This window comes from Saccopteryx leptura, chromosome 1 (genome assembly GCF_036850995.1).
Source record: "Saccopteryx leptura isolate mSacLep1 chromosome 1, mSacLep1_pri_phased_curated, whole genome shotgun sequence".
In the NCBI taxonomy this organism is placed as follows: Eukaryota; Metazoa; Chordata; class Mammalia; order Chiroptera; family Emballonuridae; genus Saccopteryx; species Saccopteryx leptura.
The window spans coordinates 14,733,350-14,758,072 of NC_089503.1; the positions used below are offsets into that span (position 1 = coordinate 14,733,350).

At 45.2% G+C, this 24,723-nt stretch overlaps 2 protein-coding genes across 16 annotated transcripts in view; both read right to left on the reverse strand.

The window, feature by feature from the left end:
- Positions 1-3,915: 3,915 nt before the first annotated feature.
- On the reverse strand, positions 3,916-4,260 carry LOC136387922 (myosin light polypeptide 6-like). The gene has a single exon (XM_066360028.1). The coding sequence runs from the start codon at positions 4,258-4,260 to the stop codon at positions 3,916-3,918; it is 345 nt and encodes a 114-aa protein (XP_066216125.1).
- Positions 4,261-12,063: 7,803 nt separating this feature from the next.
- The window catches only part of CTNND1 (catenin delta 1), a 144,662-nt gene continuing 132,002 nt past the window's right edge, over positions 12,064-24,723 (reverse strand). For 7 of the 15 annotated variants that reach the window (XM_066361522.1, XM_066361521.1, XM_066361504.1 and 4 more), the window contains 13 exons: positions 24,210-24,327; positions 23,191-23,344; positions 22,768-22,785; positions 22,273-22,341; positions 20,967-21,094; positions 20,722-20,872; positions 18,805-18,997; positions 18,338-18,452; positions 17,706-17,793; positions 15,918-15,980; positions 14,982-15,085; positions 14,482-14,569; positions 12,064-14,198 (listed from right to left, as the gene is read on the reverse strand). In XM_066361522.1, coding sequence (XP_066217619.1) covers positions 14,155-14,198; positions 14,482-14,569; positions 14,982-15,085; positions 15,918-15,980; positions 17,706-17,793; positions 18,338-18,452; positions 18,805-18,997; positions 20,722-20,872; positions 20,967-21,094; positions 22,273-22,341; positions 22,768-22,785; positions 23,191-23,344; positions 24,210-24,327 — 1,333 coding nt within the window. In that variant the 3' untranslated portion in view covers positions 12,064-14,154. The remainder of the gene's footprint in view (positions 14,199-14,481; positions 14,570-14,981; positions 15,086-15,917; positions 15,981-17,705; positions 17,794-18,337; positions 18,453-18,804; positions 18,998-20,721; positions 20,873-20,966; positions 21,095-22,272; positions 22,342-22,767; positions 22,786-23,190; positions 23,345-24,209; positions 24,328-24,723) is intronic. The other 8 variants (XM_066361510.1, XM_066361512.1, XM_066361515.1 and 5 more) reach the window with 8 other exon arrangements.

The window sequence follows — 24,723 nt, forward strand, 5'->3', positions numbered from 1 at the left end:
TGATATTATCACTTCTTTAAGTATATTACTGGAAAAAAAATCTAAAATCCCAAAGAAAGTGACATAAGTTGACTCTAACAAAACACTATGGGTTTTATTTAGTTTATACACTTTCTTTATAAATAACATTTTTTTTAAATGTTTCTAGCCAGTAAAAGCATCCATTAAAAGGAACTTACTCGGTGACCTTCTCTACTTGTCATCAGTTATGAACCTCAGGCTGCAGCCGGACCTGCTAGCCTGTCGGCAGGCTTAGCCCTGCACACCTGTTCCCTGTATCCCTCCACCCCACTCTGACTCAGCACCATCCACAGGGCTGACCTTCCTCATGGATCCTCTGCGGGCGATGAGGCAAATGCGCAGAAGCACAGGTCCTCGTGCTTGGGTGGAAATCTGCTCTGGAATGGGGAGAGGGGAGTACACAGAGAACTGAAGGAGATGCTAAGGGAAGGAGAGGGAAATGACTCTCTGGGACTCGGCTTGGCTCTCTAAATTCAGAACTCTGCCTGGAAATGAAAGTGACCTGGCCCCGTTGTCAGACTCTTGAGCTTTTCCCAGAAAGGGCTTCGCTGCAGCACTAGAGGGAAGTAGTTGTGTTCTTCTTCTTTTTTTTTTTTTTTCGAAGTTAGAAGCAGGGAGGCAGTCAGACCCACATGCGCCCAAGTGGGACCCACCCGGCATGCTCACCAGGAGACGATGCTCTGCCCATCTGGGGCATTGCTCCATTGGGCCAGAGCCATTCTAACACCTGGGGCAGAGGCCATGGAGCCATCCTCAGTGCCCGGGCCAACTTTGCTCCAATGGAGCCTTGGCTGCGGAAGGGGAAGAGAGAGACACGGAGAAAGGAGAAGGAGAGGGGTGGAGAAGCAGATGGGCACTTCTCCTGTGTGCTCTGGCCAGAAATTGAACCCGGGACTTGCACACGCCAGTGGACACTCTACCGCTGAGCCCACCGGCCAGGGCCAGGAGTTGTGTTCTTTGAGAGAGAATCAGGACTCCAGAGTCTGGACCCCTGTAGCCATAGTTATGGAGCTGAGAGGGGAAGTGGAGAGAGACTGGGAAGGTAAGCTGATTCTTTAGAGCAGAATCTCTCAAATGTTAGTGTACTTAAGAATTACCAGAGAGATTATTTAAATTGCTGATTTCTAGGCTCTACCACTAGAAATTCTGATTTCATGGTCTGGAGCCAAGAACACTGCATTTTTAGCACCAGAAGGCTCCCTGATGCATTGATCACAGCTTTAAAAATCTAGAAACTTGTAAACTATAGGCAAAATACTGTGCATTTGCATTTTTCGGGAGAAAGTCCGTAACCATCATGAAATTCCTCAAGGAGTTCAGTAATTCAAGCAGGCAGGATAAGAATGATCGTGATGAGCACAGAAAGAACTAAGGAGGCCCCATTCAAACATCGAGTCAGAGGGCCAAGGGCAAGGTTTAAAAAATCAAAACACCACAAAGCCAAACCACCAGAGATACAGCAGACAGCTGTATAGTGGGTGGAGATCAGTGATGATTTTCAGCTATAAATCTGGAATTTTAATAGCTTATTTTTATTAGCCACAGGCAACTTGTGCATGGGGTGGGGCTTAAAGGCACAGGGAGCAGGGACACACTCCAGGGAGACTGACCTTCCCTCCAGGGAAGGGAAGGCCCGTGGATTCTCCTAAGGGGACAGGCTCTAAGGTTGTGGAGGTAAGGGAAGAAAAGGTGGTTCACTGTTGGGTCTTACAGCCTGGAATTCAAACTGCTGTAAAAAGCCAGAGCGCTGTCACATGGCGGTGATGGGCATATCCGAGGGAGCTCCCTTTGAGATAAGGGAGCGAGAATAGAAGGGTCCCCAAGAGTCCAAATAACTGGCGCCATTTCCTACCTCCCTCCACTACTGGCCATGGCACCAGGAGGGCCGGACTAGACGCTGAGATGGCAGCCCAGCTTCTCCAGGGGCTCTGCCCGCGCGGGGGTGGGACAGGAGACGGCTGCGCTCCAGCTGGCACTCGCGTCTGCGCTCAGGGAGGTTGACTCTGCTGTTAGAGAAGCAAGCATATCCCCACCCCCTCAGGTCGTCCTTCTTAGAATTGTGGCCTGAGAAACAACAATACGAACACCATCAGTAACAGTTTACCTCCTGGACCAAATCTCTATTGGCTAAATTCCTCTCCAAACAAATTTCTCATTCACTTGTGCTATCGCAGTCGTCTCTTAGCTTGGCGTCCCTGCTTCCAGTCTTCTGGAAAACAGCTCCATTGCCTTTAAAAATATTCAACAGTTCCTCCACGGGTTAGAGAAAAAAAAATTGAAAGCATTAGAATCCTAATTTTAAGGGAAATGTTACCCAGGAGCCCGATTTAATAAAAGTTAGAAGCAAAGCTGTTCTTGTTAAAATGTGTGGGTAACTCAGGTGTCCGCCTGTTCCGCCCCGTCTCGTCGTTGTGGCTGCTGCAGAGACACCACCGCAGAACCCTAGCTCTCCATGGTGGTTTAAAGCCCATTTGCCTGAGCATGGTAGGAAAAGAACTTTATAACCTCAGCACCACTACGGCCACTGATGCCGCCCCGCGCCTAGCCCCATTCCCTGCTGTGCCTCAGTCACCTGGAGCAAGTAGCTCCCAAAGTCGCCATTTAAAAAATACATATGTTTTGCCCTGGCCGGTTGGCTCAGTGGTAGAGCGTTGGCCTGGCGTGCAGAGGTCCCAGGTTCGATTCCCGGCCAGGGCACACAGGAGAGGTGCCCATCTGCTTCTCCACCCCTCCCCCTCTCCTTCCTCTCTGTCTCTCTCTTCCCCTCCCGCAGCCAAGGCTCCATTGGAGCAAAGATGGCCCGGGCGCTGGGGGTGGCTCCATGGCCTCTGCCCCAGGCGCTAGAGTGGCTCTGGTCGCAACAGAGCAACGCCCCGGAGGGGCAGAGCATCGCCCCCTGGTGGGCATGCCGGGTGGATCCCGGTCGGGCGGATCCCGGTCGGGCGCATGAGGGAGTCTGTCTCCCCGTTTCCAGCTTCAGAAAAATACAAAAAAAAAAAAAACATATGTTTTATTATGGGAAATTCCAAATATACATAAACATCAAATAGAATACTATACTGAACCTCCATATGCCCATAACCCAGCTTCAATGATTATCAGTTCACAGCCAATACCCCTGTCCACTCTCCCCATTCTACTTAGAAGCAGATTTGCTCCTAACATTTCATCCATTAAAATTTCACTGCATTACACAATCTGGCAAAGAATTTTAATTTCAACCTATAATAATACTATTGTCACATCTAAGGAAATAATAATCCCTTAGTATCCAGTGTTCAAAGTTCCAACTGTCTCACAAAAGTCATCTTTTGCCTGACCAGGCGGTGGCGCAGTGGATAGAGCATCAGACTGGGATGTGGTGGACCCAGGTTCGAGACCCCGAGGTTGCCAGTTTGAGCGCGGGCTCATCTGGCTTGAGCAAAAAAATAAAAAAAAAGCTCACCAGCTTGGACCCAAGGTCGCTGGCTCGAGCAAGGGGTTACTCAGTCTGCTGAAGGCCTGTGGTTAAGGCACATATGAGAAAGCAATCAATGAACACCTAAAAATGTCGCAACAAAAAACTGATGATTGATGCTTCTTATCTCTCTCCGTTCCTGTCTGTCTGTCCCTATCTATCCGTCTCTCTGACTCTCTCTCTCTCTGTCCCTGAAAAAAAAAAAAAGTCATCTTTCTTTCAGGATACAAGTAAGATCTATGCATTGAGATCAGTCGATGTCCTGCTTTTTTAGGGCACAGAGAGCAAGCTTATCTGGTAAATGCTGACGGCAACATCATCCAAGAGATACAAGCTGGGAAAAGTGCCATGACAAGAGAACCTAGGAAGCCTACACGCATGTTCTCATTCAGCAGAAGTCACGGGGCTCTGAACACACTGGGGATGTCTCTAGCCGTTCAGCCCATGCAGACGAGCTCTTCAGAGTTGATACAACCACTGCTCTCCTTGTGCTCTGCCACCAGCATCTCTACATATTCCTCTGTCATCTTCTCACTCAGTGTCACGAGAACATTCTGGGTCTCCGCACCCATGTCAGCACTGTTCCCTTCCTTGTCAAACTCCTGAAGGCCTTTGACACAGTCCACGTAGGTGCCCTGGTCCTTGTTCTTGGCCACTTCCTGCAGTATGAGCAGAAAGTGCTCAAAGCCCCACACCTTCACGTTCCCCTCCTCGCTCTTGGGGTTCCCCAGGACTTTGAACACCTCGACATTGGTGGGGTTCCGGCCCAGGGCCCTCCCCATGTCCCCACACTGGCTGTCCGGGATCTTGCCATCCCTGTTCAGTCACACAGCTGGAAGATTTTTGAACTCTGCAGTCTGGTCCTCAGTGAAGTCACTCGTCTTGACAGCTGAGCTCTGCGGGACCTTTTCCTGCAGTAATGGCTCTCTTTTAATCTTTACGTCTGGAACTCCATCTTTTTTCCCCTCTTGCAATTCACTTATTAAAAGTCGCATCAGCCTGACCAGGCAGTGGCACAGTGGGTAGGGCATCAAACTGGAGATGCGGAAGACCCAGGTTCCAGATCCCGAGGTCGCCAGCTTGAGGGCAGGCTCATCTAGTTTGAGCAAAGCTCACCAGCTTGGACCCAGCGTTGCTGGCTCAAGCAAGGGGTCACTTGGTCTGCTGTGGCCTCGTGGTCAAGGCACATATGAGAAAGCAATCAATGAACAACTAAGGTGTCACAACGAAAAACTGATGACTGATGCTTCTCGTCTCTCTCCGTTTCTGTCTGTCTGTCCCTATCTATCCCTCTCTCTGACTCTCTCTCTGTCTCTATAAAAAAAAAAAAAAAAAAGTTGCATCATTTGTCTTATAATTCTCTCATTTTACTAACTGCATCCCCATGGTATAGTTTAACACTCCTCCATCCTCCGTATTTCCTATAAAATAGTTAGACCTAGAAACTTGATCAGACAGGCTTTTTCTTTTCTTTTTTGTGAAACTACTTTTTAGGTGGAATCTGATGGTCTCTTTTTATGATGTTAGGAGCTGTTGGTGCTTAATGTCTGAGAGCTATTTATTAAGGATTGCAAAATGGCAATATTCTATTTCAATCGCTCTTTCATTAGATGAAATGTTTCTATAAAGATAAGTTCCCCTCACCTACTAGGCTACCCAAAGAGCCATGTTCTTTCTACACCTCTGTATTTGACACATTGTTGCATCTGCCCTGTGTGACTTCACATTATCTCTAGTTGGTAGAGTCCTAGTTGTCCTTTCAAACCAACCTACATATCACCTCTCAGTGAAGACCTGCCCTCTCTCCCAGTTGAGTTCACCCCTCTTACAATGTTACAATGGTTCAAATACATCTTATCTCATTAACTCATAAATTTAATGCCTTCATCCCTGGGACTGAAGCTCCTCAAAGACAGGAAGGGCCTCTTTCCCCAGCATTTGTATAAAAGTAGTTATTGAACAAATGTTTGCAGGATGAATGAAATACTAATGGAGTCGGGATTTCGCTTTAGGAAAGTCAGTATCTCTTAAGCGGCGTCATGTAGAATGCAGTTCCAGAGCCACTGGCAATGTGGTAATGCGTCAGCAGAGGAAGTTCCAGAATTCAAAGCATTCTACAGGAAGTAAAGATGGAGTCAGAACTGAGTTAGCAAGACAGGAGAGCTTGAGGCTTGACTTCTCAAAAGTACAGAGACGTGATGAGGATCAGGTTGAGCCAGGGCCTTTCCTAGGACTTCCATCAGTGACAAGTCAGAAGGAGGTTGCAACCTTCAAACGGCTAAGACTCAAGGCCAACTGCATCCCATTTCCTGTCTCAGCACTCATATCAGCCTGGCAGGCAGAGCAATGCCTAGCTGCAAATGAAATGTGAGTGAAAAGCCCAAAGACTCCACAGTTTGTTGAGGGAAGGGAAGGGTGTGATGCTTAGCATCTCTGCTCGAGCCACAGAAAACATTTTTCTCAGTCTATTGAGATCCTGCTTCCAGGTGTATCCTGTTTGGCTCAAATAAATTTTCATAAAAATTTTCTGAGGTTTGGACATTCTTATGTCAACAATAATGCAGACGGGCCAAGATAGTTATTCTCGTTGCTGCTTTCCCTACCTGACCTGCTCCAGCCTTTCTCTCCACCCATGTCTGTCCCTAAATTCTGGGAGGCTCTGCTGAAGAAGTAATACTTTAAGTGAGGCAGACAACAGGGAAGTCAAGAGGTCGTAAGGTTATCTGAAAAAGGAATTAGCCCCTACAACATCTTTTCTTACTTTTTTGTGCTTTCTTTCTTAAGGTAGGCTGTCCCTCAGGAGTGATTTTGTTTCCAGACACACCTCCTTGACCACTTGGCCACTTGCCCTCTAGTTGAGGTCAACTTTGTAGCCAGAAGTGGTACTTCTAGTCAAAGCCAACAACTCCAGGGGATTCTCTATGCCACGGACAGCCCCACATTAAGGACTAGCCTCACTTCTCAGGAGACCAGGCATTACCTACGCAATGATTTGCAAGATATAAGTTTCTCCTGCCATTTCCAGTGGCGCAGAACATGCCCGAGTTTTACTGTGATGACGGCACCACATACCTGACCCATGACTCTCCGTCTGTGAGAAAGACACACAGCAGTGGGGGAAACACATTGAGGCAGTGAACGACTACTGTCAGAAATGGTCAGAAGCGCAGGCTCAGAGCCTGACAAAAACAGTCGTGGCACTTCAGCAAGAAGACACCTCCTGTTCCGTTCTCTGCTCCTCCTCCTGCTGGGACAATGGTCTCACCGCCTTCCAGCCTTCCGGGTCCTCCTTGTCCTGGTATGATGCCAGTACCCCATATGAGGGGGGGGGGGCGCTCCTCCTCCTGGATTGATGCCAGTGGGACCTGCTCTTGGAATGAGGTCAGAAGTGACTCGACCAGACAGATAAGGGAGGTGGGGAAGGAAAGGGGAACCCTTTTCTATCAGTTTTATAATACTTGTTCTACTTCACCAGATCACTTTTCTATTCTTGAAATTTTTATTTACTCATTCATTTTTGAGAGGAAGGGGGAAGAGAGAAGCATCAACTTGTTCCTCGTAGTTGTGCCATTGAAATCAGCAACCTTGGGGTCACGCCGCCACCACCACCAGGATCAAGCCAGCGACCCAGGGCTTAAACCTGCAACCTCAGCACTCCGGACACCCCTTTCTCCACTGCACCATTGGCCAGAGCTGGGTGTTTCCTTCCCTCTTCCTTTCAAAGAATAATTTTGGAGGAGAGTAGTGGAATAAAAAAAGTAATTTTCATTTGTATTGCAAAATATGAAAATAGTCAACTCGTTTAAAAAAAAAAAAAAAACTACTCCAACCCACAACATACACATCAGCATATCACATCAGCCTAACATGGTTATCTCACATTCTACAATAAGAAATCATTCCTTTGAGATTCTCCCTTAATTGGTTATCACCACACCCACCATGAAACTACTGTAGTACCACTGCCAATGGAGGTGAAGCCAGGCATCCTGGGTTCCAGTGAGTCTGGAATCTTAGCAAGTCACTAGTGAACAGTGCCTCAAGTTGCAAGTGACCACAGACACAGACTAAACTAAATGACATCGAGATTCTTGACCTGCCCTGTGGTGGCGCAGTGGATAAAGGGTCAACCTAGAACACAGAGGTCACCAGTTCGAGACCCTGGGCTTGCCTGGTCAAGGCACAAGTGGGAGTTGATGCTTCCTGTTCCTCCCCTCCTTCTCTCCCCCCCTCTAAAAAATAAAATCTTTAGCCCTGGCCGGTTGGCTCAGCGGTAGAGCGTCGGCCTAGCGTGCGGAGAACCCGGGTTCGATTCCCGGCCAGGGCACACAGGAGAAGCGCCCATTTGCTTCTCCACCCCTCCGCCGCACTTTCCTCTCTGTCTCTCTCTTCCCCTCCCGCAGCCAAGGCTCCATTGGAGCAAAGATGGCCTGGGCGCTGGGGATGGCTCTGTGGCCTCTGCCTCAGGCGCTAGAGTGGCTCTGGTCGCAACATGGCGACGCCCAGGATGGGCAGAGCATCGCCCCCTGGTGGGCAGAGCGTCGCCCCTGGTGGGCGTGCCGGGTGGATCCCGGTCGGGCGCATGCGGGAGTCTGTCTGACTGTCTCTCCCTGTTTCCAGCTTCAGAAAAATGAAAGAAAAAAATAAAAAAATAAAAAAATAAAAAATAAAATCTTTAAAAAATAATAATAATCAAAATATTTCAGAATCTTGAGTCTCATCTATTGAGCCAGTTTTTGGAAATGTAACATGGCAAATCTGGTAATTCTTGTACATTTCATAAGGCTATTTCTAGTTGGTCTATATGCCAGTACCAAAATAAACCTTTATTATCCTATACTTCAGATATAGACAAAACGAGAAGAAACTACCCAGAAAGACTGATCCTTGATCTTCCTGGGTGAGACATTTCCAGTTTATAACAAAGTGCACTAGTTCAGTGAGAAAGAAGACAGACAAGTGAGGTCAGAGCTTTGAGCCATCAGAAAGTATGTCAGCAGCAAAACTCATTACAGTTAGTTATTTCATAAACATATTCACAAAATCAGCCTCACTGAGGCGACAGAGTGGTTGAGCATAATCTATATCCAGTTCCAGAAACAACTCAGGCTCTAAAGGATTGGGTGTACATGGGCCAAGTTTCTGAAGTTGCTTTTTTTAACTTGATTTTATAGAGAGTGAAGGGGAATGAGAAGTATCAATTCATAATTGCTTTATTTTAGTTGCTCATTGATTACTTCTCATACATGTCTTGACCCAGCAAGCTCAGGATTTCAAACCAGCAACCTCAGCGTTCCAAGTCAGCGCTCTATCCACTGCCCCACCACAGGCCAGGCTTTAAGTTTCTTGACAAAACCCATAGAACTGATTCCTAGAATTGGGTGTAAGACATCCCCAGTGCCTTCAAAACCATTACTAAAGTGTTGTCAAACGGCCAGACCTGTGGTGGCGCAGTGGATAAAAGCTTCAACGTGGAAAGTTGAGGTCACTGGTTTGAAGCCCTGGGCTTGCCCAGTCAAGGCACAGCACATATGGGAGTTGATGCTTCCTACTCCTCCCTCCTTCTCTCCCTCCCTCTCTCTCTCCTTTCCAAAACAAATAAATAAAAAGACCAATAAAATAAGACAATGCTCAATAAACAATGGAAATTATAAATTTAAAAATAAAGTGTTGTCAAATGTAAGAGAGCCCAATTGGTGGTGGTGCAGTGGATAATGCATCAACCCATAACACTGGGGTCACTGGTGCGAAGCCTCAAGGTTGCGGGCTCTGAATGTGGGCTTGTCAGTGTGGGGTCACTGGCATGAGCAGGAAAATCTTCCACAATCCCAAAGCTCACCAGCTTGAGCCCAAGCGTTGCTGGGGTGAAAAATCCAAGGTCACTGGCTTGAATATGGGTACACTGGCCCAGTCCTGGTCAAGACTCATCTGAGAAGCAATACACAACTAAAATGAAAGCAACTACGAGCTGATGCTTCTCACCTTCTCCCTTCCTCTCTCTCAAAAATAAAAATATATTAAGGGCAAAGCAGAGAAGTGGTTTTAAAATATCACAGATCTTAGCTACATGGGATTCTTGTGGACTGCGAGAAAGATTTCACATTTCATTCCGATCTAAATCTAACATCCACAACAATAACCAGAATATAGAAGATGCTCAGTAAATATCTGTTAAATGAATGAGATAAAACAAAAATGAGCCTGATCAGGCGGTGGCGCAGTAGATAAGAGCATCGGACTGGGATGTGGAAGGACCCAGGTTCGAGACCCCCAGGTCGCCAGCTTGAGTGTGGGCTCATCTGGTTTAAGCAAAGCACACCAGCTTGGACCCAAGGTCGCTGGCTCGAGTAAGGGGTTACTCGGTCTGCTGAAGGCCCACGGTCAGGGCATGTATGAGAAAGCAATCAATGAACAACTAAGGCAGGGGTCCCCAAACTGCGGCCCCCTGAGGCCATTTATCCAGCCCCCGCCACACTTCCGGGAGGGGCATCTCTTTCATTGGTGGTCAGTGAGAGGAGCAAGATGCATCCTGTGCTCCTGGAGTACTGTATGTGGCGGCGCCGCAAAGCACAGTCACTCACGTACAGTACTACTTCCGGTGATGCAGGACGCACACGTCACGGCTCCGGAAGCATGTCATATCACTTGTTACGGCTAGCAGTGACAAATTTAGAACCGGACATTGACCATCTCATTAGCCAAAAGCAGGCCCATAGTTCCCATTGAAATACTGGTCAGTTTGTTGACTTAAATTTACTTGTTCTTTATTTTAAATATTATATTTGTTCCCATTTTGGTTTTTTTGCTTTAAAATATGTACAGTGTGCATAGGGATTTGTTCAGGGTTTTTTTATAGTCCGGCCCTCCAACGGTCTGAGGGGCAGTGAACTGGCCCCCTTTGTGAAAAGTTTGGGGACCCCTGAACTAAGGTGTCACAACAAAAAACTGATTGATGCTTCTCATCTCTCTCCATTCCTGTCTGTCTGTCCCTATCTATCCCTCTGACTCTCTCTCTATCCCTATCTATTTCACTTTCTTATCTCTAAGTTAGCAAAAAGCTTCCCGTGCTCTAGACACATTTAATTTTTAAGAATCTTGAGAGGAAAATGTTCCATATGTAATTAAAAAGAATATTGCTTGATAAAGTTGGGACTGAGCTAAAATAAATCTATCTCTGTAAAAAAAAAAATTTTTTTTTTAAAAAATGCACCGACTCAGGGAGACGGGAGGTGGTATGCATGTAGCTCAAGGCCAGTGGGTAATAAAGAACGTAATAGAAATAGTCTATTCTATTCATCAGCAGCCAGCTACTTAAGACAATTTTTTTTTTTTTTAATCCCAGGTTACCAAACCTCTTTGGAAAGCAAACCTTAATAGCTTTTTGGCTCTGTGCTTCATCCTTCTAACCTAAATTAACAAACTTAAAATGGTACAGAATATTATCATGCTTAAATTTCCTGGTCTTGGCCCTGGCCGGTTGGCTCAGTGGTAGAGCACCGACCTGGCGTGCATAAGTCTCAGGTTCGATTCCCGGCCAGGGCACACAGAAGCGCCCATCTGCTTCTCCACCCCTCCCCCTCTCCTTCCTCTCCCGCAGCCGAGGCTCCACTGGAGCAAAGATGGCCCCGGCGCTGGGGATGGCTCCTTGGCCTCTGCCCCAGGCGCTAGAGTGGCTCTGGTCGGGGCAGAGCGTCGCCCCCTGGTAGGTGTGCCAGGTGGATCCGGTCAGGCGCATGCGGGAGTCTGTCTGTCTCTCCCCGTTTCCAGCATCAGAAAATTAAAAAAAAAAAAAAATTTCCTGGTCTCATTAGCCCAAGAAAATTTTCATACCTAAGGCCTATCCAAAAGAATTGAGACATGACCATCATCCAAAGCAAATTGTATATTTTTAATCTAAAGATTGGACATACAGAAATGTTTTACACAAATTCTGTAGTTCTTTTTATTATAGAACAGGAAACGTGGGCGCCAGGAATATAAGTCTCTTCCCAAAGGTCTTACTCCTGGATCTCTGCAGTAGTATTTGCTACTCACACACGTTTGGTAGGACACAAAGGAAGCCACAGGCCTGTCCTTTTTCTTACTAAAGGGTTGCAGATAGCCTGAGAAGCAACAGTATGGTCCTGTTTTTAGTACTTCTATAAATGAGCCTTTTAATTCTACATTTTCATATTAGAAGGGCAGTGGAGTTGGTAGCTTATCATCTACCCACAAGTGTTACCTTTTCTAGAGGGTCTTGTATTACAATGGATTTTTTTCCATATTAGTTTTGTCAATGTTACCAAAAAATTCCAACAACCAAGGAAGTCATTAGTTCTTTAAATTTCACTTTCCTGTCTCTAAGTTAGCAAAAAGCTTCCCATGCTCTACTTAGTCACATTTAATTTTTAAGAATCTTTAGAGGAAAATGTTCCATATGTAATTAAAAAGAATATTGCTTGATAAAGTTGGGGCTGAGCTCATAATAAATCTATCCTGATACAACCCCCTTCTTGGTGCGAGAAAAGAACACCAATACGTAAGAACGTGACCAAGATAAAGAGAGATACACCTGAAGTGAAGAAATGACACAGACCCTCTACATACACACTTTAAAAACTTTATTTATATAAAAAACTCATTTGTTTTTAAAAGCATTAACAAGAGAGAAAGAAAAACAGAAAAGGTGTGGAGCAGAAGACACGCCCCTTAGTAGTGTTTGGTGGGAAGGTGCAATTTTTGGTTCTCTGAAATTGAATGTTTAGTGTTTCTATAAATGAAAAAAAAAAGACAGTTAAAGGTCCCCAAAAGCCCGTGGTTTTTCTATTACCCACACCCCACCAAGGAAAAGAGCACCAGCAAAAGAGGAGAGGACAAGAGAAACCAAGAGTGGGGCCAGGTCCAGACCGGGGCAGTTTCCCCTGTGCAGTACGCTCTCAGGGTCTCTTAGGGTCGGAGGAGAAAGCTCCCTTTAGCCAGAAAAGGAGCGGGAAGAAACGGGAAGGTGGAAAGGAGTAAATTAGAGATTTTGATGCACAGGGGACGGGGAAGGAGCCAGTGGGCTGTGCACTCTTCTCCTACCCCACAGCCTCCATATATAAGGGAAGGGAGAGAGGAGAAGGATGAAGATTTCCAGTTTGCACTGAACGAAGATTTCAGATTAGGGGGAGGAGTCAAAGGCAAGGAAAAGGATTAAAAAAAAAAAATCAACCAACATAGCAGCTGATTCCTCTAGCCCAATCTGCTAATACACACTAAACTGAAAGGAGAAGCTATTTGGGAGTGGGAGGTAGGCATGGCTTCCCTACAACCCCTTTGGAGATGATAGCACTCTCAGGGCAACCAAGGAGTAAGACTCACACCTCCCACCAACCTCACTGTGAGATTTATCAGAACAGGATTTTTGCAAAATCCCAACTATATACTGTTGAGCAAAATTTGCTATGGCTGAAATTAAAGTCTACACCAATTCCCAATGGAGAATCTGAGGGTCTCTAAGTCACCTCGCCTCTTCTTTCTGCATTTAGGGCCAATAGTGGGTAAGAATCAACAAAATATAATTTGCAAAATCATGAGAAATAAAACTGCAGAGGCAAAGAAAGGCACATGGAAGAAGGGACGGAGGAGATGCACCCCAGGCCAAAGGCACAAAGAAGAGGCAAAGCCAGGGGTGACCCCCACCTTTCAGGGTAAAGGGGGCAGAAGTATGTACATCAAGTCCTTTAGTCAGCCAACCAATCCAGGGAGTAGGCAGGACAGACAGGGCTACAAGGGAGGGAAAAGGAGAAACAGGGCAGGGGGAAGCCAGCTCTGAAGCTTCCGGCCAGTTTCAGACTGTTTCGTGTACATTCCTACTAGCTCCTCCCAGAGGTTCCGTCACATCTTTCAGCTCCTTCTCACCCAAAAAGTCTTCCTTGACATATTCTCCTCTTTCTACAGCCTCTTGCAAATGGCCCAGCCTAGGCAGCAGACACACAGGATGGAGAGGAGGGTTCAGGACGGCCTCGGAAAGGGGCTGCAGCGCTGCCCTGGGCAGGCACGAGGCGGGGAGAAGAGATGGAGTCTGTAAGTTCTGCACGGTCCCTGCCCTGGAGATGAGGAGAGCCACGTTTCTCAATCTCAGTTCCAGGAGACCTTCACCTACTCTAGGGCCCCTGCCCGATGGTTTGTGCCAATGCTGCCAGCCTTCTTTGCTTCAAAAATAGTCATTAGGAGTAAGGGAAGAGCTCACACTTCCCATTCTAAAAAATAAAAATTAAAGGAAAAAAATAGCCCCTTCCCGAGCAGAAAAAAATAATCTTGATTAGGAATCATCCATTTATCAGATCGCTGTACAATGCATATACGGCATGTGACTTCCAATTCTTCCCACAGCGTCCAGTGAGGACTCCCACTCTCACTCCCTCCCTCCACACAGGCCAGGAGCCCCTGGAGAGCTGGCAGAAAGAGCTCCTCTGCAGCAGTTTCTGGAGATATGCATATAACTGAGTCAGGGTTCTTGGGAGCAACTGGAGAGGACCTGGAGTGGGGAGGAAGGACAACTAAACTTCTCTTGAAGAAGTCAGTAGTCGATGGAAAGAAGGCAGCCACTCAGGGCTGTAAGGGTAGGAGGCAGCCTGGCAGTTGGCACAATAGTCCAGCGAAGAAAGGGGAAAATCGTCAGTCCATTTCACCACCAAAAAATAAAAGTACATATATTATACGCCCAGATGTGGCGGAGACAGTGGTGCTAAATCTTCTGCTGTAAGAAAAAAAGAGAGAGAGATGTTAATAGGGTCGGGAATAAGGAGAACCAAAAGACAGCTGAACAAATCTGGAGGGAGAAAAGTAGCACATAATGGAGAATCAGATCCCCAGCAGTATGTCCCAGCCTCGTAAGAGGAAATAATCACAGAACAGCACCCAAGCACCACGCGGCCGAGACGAGCGTCTCTGGCCTGATCAGATCGGCATGATTGGCAAACTGCTGGCACACAGGGGCCTCCTTCCTCAGTGATGAACTTGGGGGAAGCTGGAGGACATACCATGGGGGGGGTTAGACACTTGGTCCCCCTCCTCATCCAAAACCAACACATCCAACTCTTCCTCCAGAGATTCCTGTCCCTCGTCCTTCTGTGAACACATGCAATTTGTTAGTACGAGAGTTAGGAAACAGGAACCTTGTGAGTACGTGCCAGATATGGGGAAATGCCCAAATCTGTAAACACCATCAAAACAAGATAATACTAAGAGACGCAAGATTTCCAGGAAAACAGGCAGGGACAGGAACAGAGTGATGTACAAGAACAGAGCAGTCAGTGTTAGTCATATCAATAACATGTTTATAGTCTTCCTTTCCCCATCTCAACCATCACAGCATAACGGCCCAACAAATGCCAACAGGAGTCAAACTCCTACTTTTCCCAAAAGGCCCCCCCAGAAGAGGATGCCGTCTTTCACTAGGTACTTTCTTCCCATGTCACAAAACACACAGACTTCAAAACAGAATCGGCCACAGAGGGACTACTGCCTAAAGGGAATTTACCATCAGGGGTGTTCCCTTCAATGGCTCCATTTCGCCTAGATCCCCGGATCGATCCAGTGTCCTACTGTGGTCCCCTCTCTCATTCAGTGTCGAATAGTTGTTATCTAAAAAGAAAGCAAACAGAAACATGATATTCCCCTCTCGTGTGTAATATATATTAAGCAGGTTAAGTGCGAGTTAGGTAACTCTGTTAGGAACTAAATTTTGTCAAATATTCCAGAAAGGCATTAAGTTCTGGAGCCAAAACTTGGCTCCAGTTGGGAAGACAATAAATACAAAATATGCAGAGTAACGACATACAGGGTGTGGCAAAAGTAGGTTTACAGTTGTTCGTACAGAATACAATAATTAATAAAGAATAATACAAGAATAAACTGTGTCCCGCATGCTTACAATTGTAAACCTACTTTTGCCCCAGGTCTGTCTATAAAGGATGAGCATGGAGTGTGCGACAACAGTACCTAACAGAAAACAGAGGACTTCAGTTAAGCCTTTGGGGATGAAAGAACTTAGAAAAGCAGAGGGGAAGGACATTCCAGTACTAGGTATTACATAAGAAAAAATTTTTTTAAAGTATAAAGAATTAGAATAGCAAATCAGACCAGGTGGGCTGAAACCGAGTACACAGAGAGAAGGAGCCCAGGGTCAGGCTATGAAAGCCTGTGAATAACAGTTTAGGAACACGAATTTGATTCTGTCATAATGAGGGAAGCAAATGAAGATTTTCTTAAAACCTTTGAGCAAGTGGGAATGTGGAAGTAGATGGATCAAGTTTCACTAAATTTCCTTCCATCTTTCCAAATGGCAGGCAGTGTCCAGCCCGTGCTCACCAAGACTGGTAAATGGTGAGGGTACCAGAAAACACGGTGGAGCCAGACAGTTCTCACCCGAGGGAAATATTACTTCCGTGTCTTTAGGCAGGAAGTAAGCACCCACCTAATGATCTTGAATTTGATCCCATACTGCTCATCTGAATTTCCTCCCGATCAGGTTTCTTATCTATATGAAGACAGAAAATTATCCAAGTCAAAAAACCAAACTCTTTAAAATCTATATTCGTCGCCCTGGCTGGATAGCTCCATTGGTTGGAGCGCTGTCCTGATGAGCAGAGGTTGCCAGTTCGATCCCCAGTCAGGGCACATGGAGGAACAGACGGACATTTCTGTCTCTCTCTTTCTGTCTCTCTCTGTTGCTTCCTCTCTATCTAAAATCAATAATTTATTTTTAAAAATAACAAAATAAAAATCTATAGTCATCATAAAAATTGTTCTAGTCTGTCCTCCTTCGCCTTCATCCAATTTTTACTGAGCATCCACTTTGTACGAGGCACTAGACAAAGCTCTCAGAGTTAAAAGAGCCTAACAGATTCCTAATATAAGAAACCAGTTACTATAAGCCATCGGTTTTCAAATTATTTGGTCTCAGACAATTTTACAGTCTTAAAAATTATAAGGATCCAAAGAACTTTCATTGGTGTATGTTATATGTATTAATATTAACTATACTCAGAAATTTTAAATACGTACTTGTTTCACTTAAAACTAACAATAAACTTATTCCATGTTAACATAAATAACATTTCTTTTTTTTTTTAAAGTTTTGAAACAGTTTTAAAAACTGTTTTACATTTTCACACATCTCTTTTTAAAGTCTGGCTTAATAGAAGTAGGATTCTCATATCTGCTTCTACATTTAATCTGTTGTGATGTTATTTTGGTTGAAGTACATGAAGAAAACCTAGCCTCATGTAGATAAGAAGTTGGAAAGGGAGGAAGACAGTCATTTCAGATAGCTGTGGATCTTCCTGACAGTACCGTCTACTAATGATCAACAAGTAGAGGTACAAGACTAGGAGCCATGTGGAGTCTAATTCCACACTAACAATCTCTTCATACTGTTAAATTAAAATCCACTGTTTTATACGACAGTGTAATCGGATTACCTATGCATGACTCTGCAACATCATGTATGCTGGTCACTTGGAAAAGGCTGGTTCACAGAGTTATGCAGATCTTCTAAATGTTAACACACTTACTCTTTTTTATTTTTATTTTTTACTTTTCTTTGTTATTTATTGATTTTAAAGAGAGGAGAGAAAGAGAGAGAAGTGGGGAGTGGAGGAGCAGGAAGCATCAACTTGTAGTAGTTTCTCATATGCGCCTTGACAGGGCAAGCCCAGAGTTTTGAACTAGCGACCTCAGCCTTCCAGGTCGATGCTTTATCTACTGTGCCGCAGGTCAGGCTTTTTTTTTTTTTTTTTTTTTTTTTTTTTGAGAGAGAGACAACAAGACAATAAGAGCAAGAAAGAGAGAGAGGGAGGAAAGATGAAAAGCATCAACTCATAGTTGATTCACTTTAGTTGTTCATTGATTGCTTCTCATACGTGCCTTGATGAGGGTGGGGGGATCCAGCTGAGCCAGTGACCCCTTGCACAAACCAGTGACCTTGGACTTCAAGTCAGTGACCTTCGGGCCCAAGCCAGCTCCCCACATTCAAGCCAGTGACCTAGGGGTTTCGAACTTGGGTGCTCAGTGTCCCAAGCCAACACACTATCCACTACACCACCAGCTGGTGAGGCCCTTGTTTTATTTTCTAATGCATAGGCCTACCAGCTTCTACACAACAATCCTGAGTGAAGTATTATTCTACCCTCTACCAAAGACTAGCTCACTTGAAATAGTAGAGGTGGAATAAAAGCTGAGGGTATGCCCCCAGATACTGTACCTGATTTCTGGTTCCGGTCAATGAGAGGAAGAGTGCTATCATCATATGAATGACTGCTCTGGCTACGAGAAGCATTGTTTAGATTAACCTGGAGGCAAACATAAAATGCAAAAATGTCAGTGAATACTGAATTTACCTACACCTTATTCTCTAATGGGACAGATCTTTAAGTCCCTATTCCCAAATACAGCTCTTACAAAAAATATCTCATAAGGGCTAAGTGAATACCTACATAGTGAAGCAAACTAGAACGTGATGGCTTCTATTTGTGTTCCCGAACAGATTACAAAGGTACCAAACACTCATACTATCAGGAGACCTCTGAGAGTCTCAGAAAATGGCACACTCCATCAAAGGACTATTGCAGACTTGGAGGAAAAAAAAGCTCCCATCCTTCACTGCCACCAGAATATACAGTTGCTGTGACACAGAGGAAGACAAGAGACATTTTGGCAGCAAACTGTTGGCACCATTCACTTTGGAGGAGGAGGAAACTAACTGATTTTTTTACTACCAGACATGGGGGTCGAAAGGAGACTCAATATGATAGTGAAAGGGAAGAAACAAACACAAAAGCGTTACCTGAGACTAAGAGGAAAAGGTAAACAGCTCAACCCCAAAAGTCATCCTACCTGAAAGTCTGATTTCTTCCATCCTTCTTTTTCCAGTGGTTTCCGCAGTTCCTTATACCCCCAGATTGTCTGTAATACAAGTGCTGCTGCTCGAACTTCTTTTTCTGAGCGGTTCCTTTTGAGGAAAGTAACACCGCATGGAATTTGGATGTAAGACCAGAAAAGAAGCTGAGAACCTCTCTAATATAATGTGACACGTGAACAAAATTACAACAATGGGTAGGATCAAGTATTCACCAAGTCCTGTATTCTGTCCCAAACTGTGACATACAAAAATATTTGACATAAAAGTCTGTTATCAATTTATGAATCAAGAATGAGACAGAAAACAAAATAATACCTCTTCATATTTTACAAGTATTAATGGAAAATAAAATAACCTTAGAAGCAGAAAGGAGAAGCTCTTTCCTAGCAACTCCCCTCTACATTTAATTTCTTCCAGTTGTAATTTTAAGAGTTAAGCTTACCCTGACTTGTTGATCAACACCAGTTTCTCAATACCCTGTGTCTCTCGAAGCTTTTTAGCAGCCTCCAAGTTCTCAGCAATAACCTCGTTGATGGTGTTCAAAACAGAGACCACAGTGTCCTCAGAGAAATTCTGGGAAGGGCTCTGCTGCCCGCCTGGCAGGTTCTTGACCAAGTTGGGAATAGCATGTTTACCTGCAGGAGCAAGACAAAGAAGCATGTGCCGAGAGAACAAGAAGTCAGGTCCTGAGGGGCCCGCACTGATCGCATCAGGTAGAGGCACCATCCCTATGAAGCCATTCCATTTCCTATAGGACTGTCACATCAAAAGAGCAAAGAACCTGGAATAGCCATGAATTCATTATCCTTGTGATTCCTTTATTTATTCTTTTGTTTTCCAGGGACATTGAAATAATGTGAAGAGTTATATCAAAAATGCTGCACAGTCCTTTCAGATATTCTATAGAAACAGTATGTTTAATATTATAGTAGTTCAATAGAATAGTCATTAGAAATTTTTTAAAATTGATTTTAGAGAATGGAAGGGAGAGAAACATCAATTTGTTGTTCCACTTACTTATGCATTCATTGGTTGATTCTCCTATGTGCCCTGACCGGAAATTAAACCCACAACCTTAGGTTTATTGGGATGATGTTCTAACCAACTGACTACCCAGCCAAGGCTGAGTCATTGGGAATTTAAAAAAAAGAAAAAAGAAACTGGGCTCTGCCACTTCCAAGGTATATTAACTCTGAGCAAATTACTTAATTTACCTGACCTTAAGTTTCCTTATTCTATAAAAATAAATGAACCTTTTACAAGTGGTGACAATTAAATAAGAATCTAGAGAAGTGCTTAACAAGGTGTACTAACAAAGTTAAGTACTCAAAAAATAATAGGTATTATTTTTTTGAAGAGTCATCACTCTTGTCTTTCTAAGATCCACATGGTTGACCCTGAAAAACATGGGGTTTAACTGAAGGGATCCATCTACAGGCAGTTGTTTGTTTGCTTTTTGTTTTAGTGAGAAAGGGAAAAAGAGAAGAGAGAAGGAGAGAGGGAGAGAAAGAAAGGAGTGAAAGAGAGAAGTAGAAAGGGAGAGAGGGAGAGAGGAAGAGAGGGAGAGAGGGAGAGAGGAAGAGAGGAAGAAAGGGAGAGATAGAGTAAGGGAGGTGATGGAGGGAGATGAGACACATCAACTTGTAGTTGCATCACTTTAGTTGTTCATTGATTGCTTTTTCATACGTGCCTTGACCGGGAGACTCCAGCCAAACCAGTGACCCCTTGCTCAAGCCAGCAATCTTGGGCTCAAGCCAGTGATCTTTGGGCTCAAGCCAGCAACCATGGGATCATGTTAATGATCCCATACTCAAGCCAGTGACCTTGCACTCAAGCTGGTGAGCCTGCAACTTAAGCCAGAGAAGCCCATGCTCAAGCTGGTGATCTTGGGGTTTAGAACCTGGGACCTCAGCATCCCAGATTGATGCTCTATCCACTGTGCCACCACTGGTCAGGCTACAAGCAGATTTTTTTCAATAAATATTATATATTTTCTCTTCCTTGGTTTTCTTAGTATTTTCTCTAGCTTATTTATTGTGAAAATATAGTATATAATGCTATAGCATATAAAACCATCTGCTAACTGTTGATGTTACTGCTAAAGCTTCGAGTCAAAAATAGTCTCTTTAGTAGTTAAGTTTTTGGGGAGTCAAAAGATATACATGGCTTTGACTATGTGGGAGTGAACGCCCCTAATTGTTCAAGGTCAACTGTATAACCTCCTCCAACCTTTGGATTCACAAACTATGGAAGGCTGGGATCCTTCCTCTCAACCATTTCAATAAATAAATGACTTAGCCCCCGCTGGATTGAAGCACTGTATCAGATGCTGCGGTACGGCTAACATCCAACTCCTTACCGATCAATTCTTTGTTGCGAGGATCCACGGCCAGGTTTCTCAGTGCTCCAGATGCAGCTTTCACTACCCGCTCATGTTCATTGGTCAGGAGGTCAGCAATGGCAGAAAGAGCCTTCTCTTGACGCAGAGCAGAGCGGATGTATCGACCATACTAGAAGTAGCACATGGAGGTGAAACTGATTACAAATGGCAGCAAACTAGCTAAGTTCTCCCCACTTCAAATCTATTTTCTAAAAGGTACTCACTGTCCAGCGCCCAGCACATAAGTTCTGGATAGCCCCAGCTGAGGCTTCTAGGATGGCAGGAGTCTTGCTCTCCTTGAGTAGTGAGATATATATCCGAACCACCTCTGGCTGAAACAAAAGCTCATAGCCTGCACAGGAAAGGACGAGAAAGCAGAAGATGCTCATCAGCACCTATGAGCCAGGCCGTGGCTGGCTGAAGTCCAGCCTTTTCTCTAGGTTGATGGGTTTATGCTCCTTCCCCATTAGGCTCCCTCACTCTCCCACCCACTCCACAGCCAACTCAGAGGCTTGATTCCATGTCTCCCTAGGAATCATTAGGGCATGGTAAGAGAGAACAGGGATCACCTCAGCAGACGCAACGTCTCTCTCCTTCTTCCTTGCCTCTCCCCTCCCTCAATTTACTTTGGCTTTGCTTGGCAGTCAGGGCATGGAAACTCAGGGGAGTCATTTGCTCACTGATAACATGCACTCGTGATTAAGATTCCTCATCTCAAATTATTTCTAACCTGACTAACTCATTCTGCCCACCTTGACTGTGACTAAGTAAAAAGGCCTACTGTAGGCCCTGGCCAGTTGGCTCAGCGGTAGAGCGTCGGCCTGGCGTGCGGGGGACCCGGGTTCGATTCCCAGCCAGGGCTCATAGGAGAAGCGCCCATTTGCTTCTCCACCACCACCCCCTCCTTCCTCTCTGTCTCTCTCTTCCCCTCCCGCAGCCAAGGCTCCATTGGAGCAAAGATGGCCCGGGCGCTGGGGATGGCTCCTTGGCCTCTGCTCCAGGCGCTAGAGTGGCTCTGGTCACGGCAGAGCATCGCCCCCTGGTGGGCAGAGCATCGCCCCTGGTGGGCGTGCCGGGTGGATCCCGGTCGGGCGCATGCGGGAGTCTGTCTGACTGTCTCTCCCCGTTTCCAGCTTCAGAAAAATACAAAAAGGCCTACTGTAGATTTAACAACATCTAAAGTTTTTATATCCACGGAGAGCTAGAATTTGGATTCACTGTGTGGATGAATATAAAGATACACATGATAAAGAGGCTTCTTGTAACAGGTAAAATGTAAGTCCCAAGAACTATTGTGGCTACCTAGTGTACCCATGTTTCTAGTGAACAAGTTGCCATAACAAGCAGTGCTCTGTAAATCACTGCCATGATCCTTGAGTTTCCCAGTCCTTTCAGCGTGACTTCAAATCCACACATCAGAGAAGAGAGAACAGTGAACATATTGTAGAGTCTACTGTTAGGCTACCAAATACTTATCTGTGGACTACATTTACGAGGCCCCTGGAGACAGGAAAGAAAAAGATAACTTACCCCGAGCAGGCGTAGTTCTTTTAGGGAAATCCACTGTGTCATTTACTGGATCTTCTGTGGGTTTTTTCCCTTTGGAAATTAAAAAAGGGGGAGAGGAGTAAAAAGTTTAAGAAAGGAGTCCACCCGGCACATTTTTTATTCTTCAGTCGAAATCTTTGAATCAGTGCTGCAGTGGTGGGGGAAACGGATCTATACCCCAGCTTGTCCAGCAGGGGCTGTGCAGAAACGAGGATGGAAAACGGGCAGCTGAGAGGGAAGGGAAGGATAACCATGGTTGCTGCTATCGTCCCGAGTGCTGGTGACTGGGACTGCTGCCCAGAAAGAGCATGCCAAGGGCCTTTAGCTCGGAAGAGCTAAACTTGTTTCAATCGTCTTCCTCGACTGAATTTTCCTACATGCGCCCGCAGGGAAGGGTTAGGCAAGGAAATACTAGGAAAGCTAAAACCAAAACATGCAGATTAGAAGTAGGCAAGCACCTTAAAAGATTCCACTCACCTCTGGAGAACCACTCATCTTCCAGCGCGTCACCCAAGGTGGAAAGCAGAGGAAAGAAACAAAGGAAGAAAAATGCAGGAGAGAGATGTCAACAGGATCATGAGCAAATAAAGCAGGAAAGCAGAGAGGAAAAGAAAAACACAGGAAACACAAAGGAGGAATGGGAGAGAAGGCCCCAGATTAGTTGAATTCTCATCCTTGACTGCCCCAACCACTGATACCGATTCGATACTAACACCACCACCACCGCCACCACCTTGAATGAGGCACACAACACAGGGAAGCAGCGGCAGAGCAAAGGACCTACTTGTCTAGGGAGACTCCTAAACTGCTCAGCAAGTCCTTTGCACCTAAAGTTAAAAGTGTTCCTTCCTTTCCCGGTCCTACATTAAAGAGCAAGGAATAAGAAACCATAAAACACACCTTTGCCCTTCTTGGCCCCAAAGCAACTGGCAGCATGTGGCCCGGTATTGTTGGCAACATTGGGAGGTGCCTCTTGGTAACGCTCGGCCTGTGGGATCTCCCGATGAACTTGGTATGACAAGTTCCGAAGAAGGCAAACACAGTTTTCCACAAGCTTGGGGACATAAAAGGAAAGGCTCGATGAGTGAAGAGAATGCCTAGAGCGATTTCCCAGCAAGTACAGGTTTCCATAATTCAGATATTACAACAGTGACCCAAAAAGTATAGTCCAATCCATCATTTCTCACAGTGCCTCTAAGTGTACCAAGCTTCTCAAAATCCTTGCAGCCCCAGGCTAATGAAAGGTTTTTGCCACCATTTGGTAATGACACAAAACTTAGTCTTTTTCTATTTTTTACTTTTTCCTACTTAGAAAAATATACAACTTTAAAAGTATAGCCTGACCAGGCGGTGGCACAGTGGACAGAGCATCGAACTGGGACACAGAGGAACCAGGTTCGAAACCCCGAGGTCTCCGGCTTGAGCACGGGCTCATCCAGCTTGGGCACAGGGTTGCTGGCTTGAGCCATGGGATCACAGACATGATTCTATAGTCACTGGCTTGAGCCCAAAGGTCGCTGGCTTGAGCAAGGGGTCACTTGGTCTGCTATAGCCTCCCAGTCAAGGCACATATGAGAAAGCAATCAATGAACAACTAAAGTGCTACAACAAAAAACTGATGCTTCTCATCTCTCTCCTTCCTGTCTGTCTCTATCTGTCTCTTTCTGTCTCTCTCTGTCTCTGTCACAAAAAAGAAAAAATAGTGATAGTAATAATAAAAGTACAGCTGAAGAGCTTTAAGATAGAGAGGGCTTCGAAGGAAATTCTAAAGAAAACCATTTTCGTCTAAGGGGAATACCCACTTTAAGAAGGTGAGGCTGGTATAGGTACCCAATGTCATTTAAAAGCCTGAAGGATGGGTCTGCACTACAGGTATCTCCTGGTAATTGTAAATGGAATTCATTCGGCCATTAACTTACCTTGCTATCTGAATCCTTCTGCCCAATCTCAGCCTGAACAATGAAAATGAGGGCATCCACTAAGCCGTCACATTCCCGAAGTTTCCTGCGAGCTTCACTCCTCTCTGAGCTAACATTCCTAAGGGGGAAAAGGCATCAAGATGACTCAAATCCAGAAATCCTTCCCTTAAGATCCCACAACATCTACAAGCCTCCTCACTACCTTTTCTATTCACTATAACAAATACTGAACACTCATAATAAGTAAGGCACTGCAACTGAAAGCTGAGTAAGACAGTCTCTACTTTCGGGACATTTACAACCAGGCCAGGGGCAGGGGGTGAGGAGGGTGTAAATAAAGTATATCAATCACAGTAATTTAAGATGGAACAGATATTTCTTGTATAGAAGTACAAATGAGGAATGGGGCAAAGCACACAAAAGTATATCCCAAAGGGAAAAAAAAACATATTGTATGTAAGTAGAAATCAGGAAAACCCACATGAAATAAAGGCACTTGAGTTTGCCCTCAAAA

Bases quoted from the DNA above. Each gene is read 5' to 3' on its own strand.
- LOC136387922 (XM_066360028.1), bottom strand. From the start codon at position 4,260: ATGGGGAGGGCCCTGGGCCGGAACCCCACCAATGTCGAGGTGTTCAAA.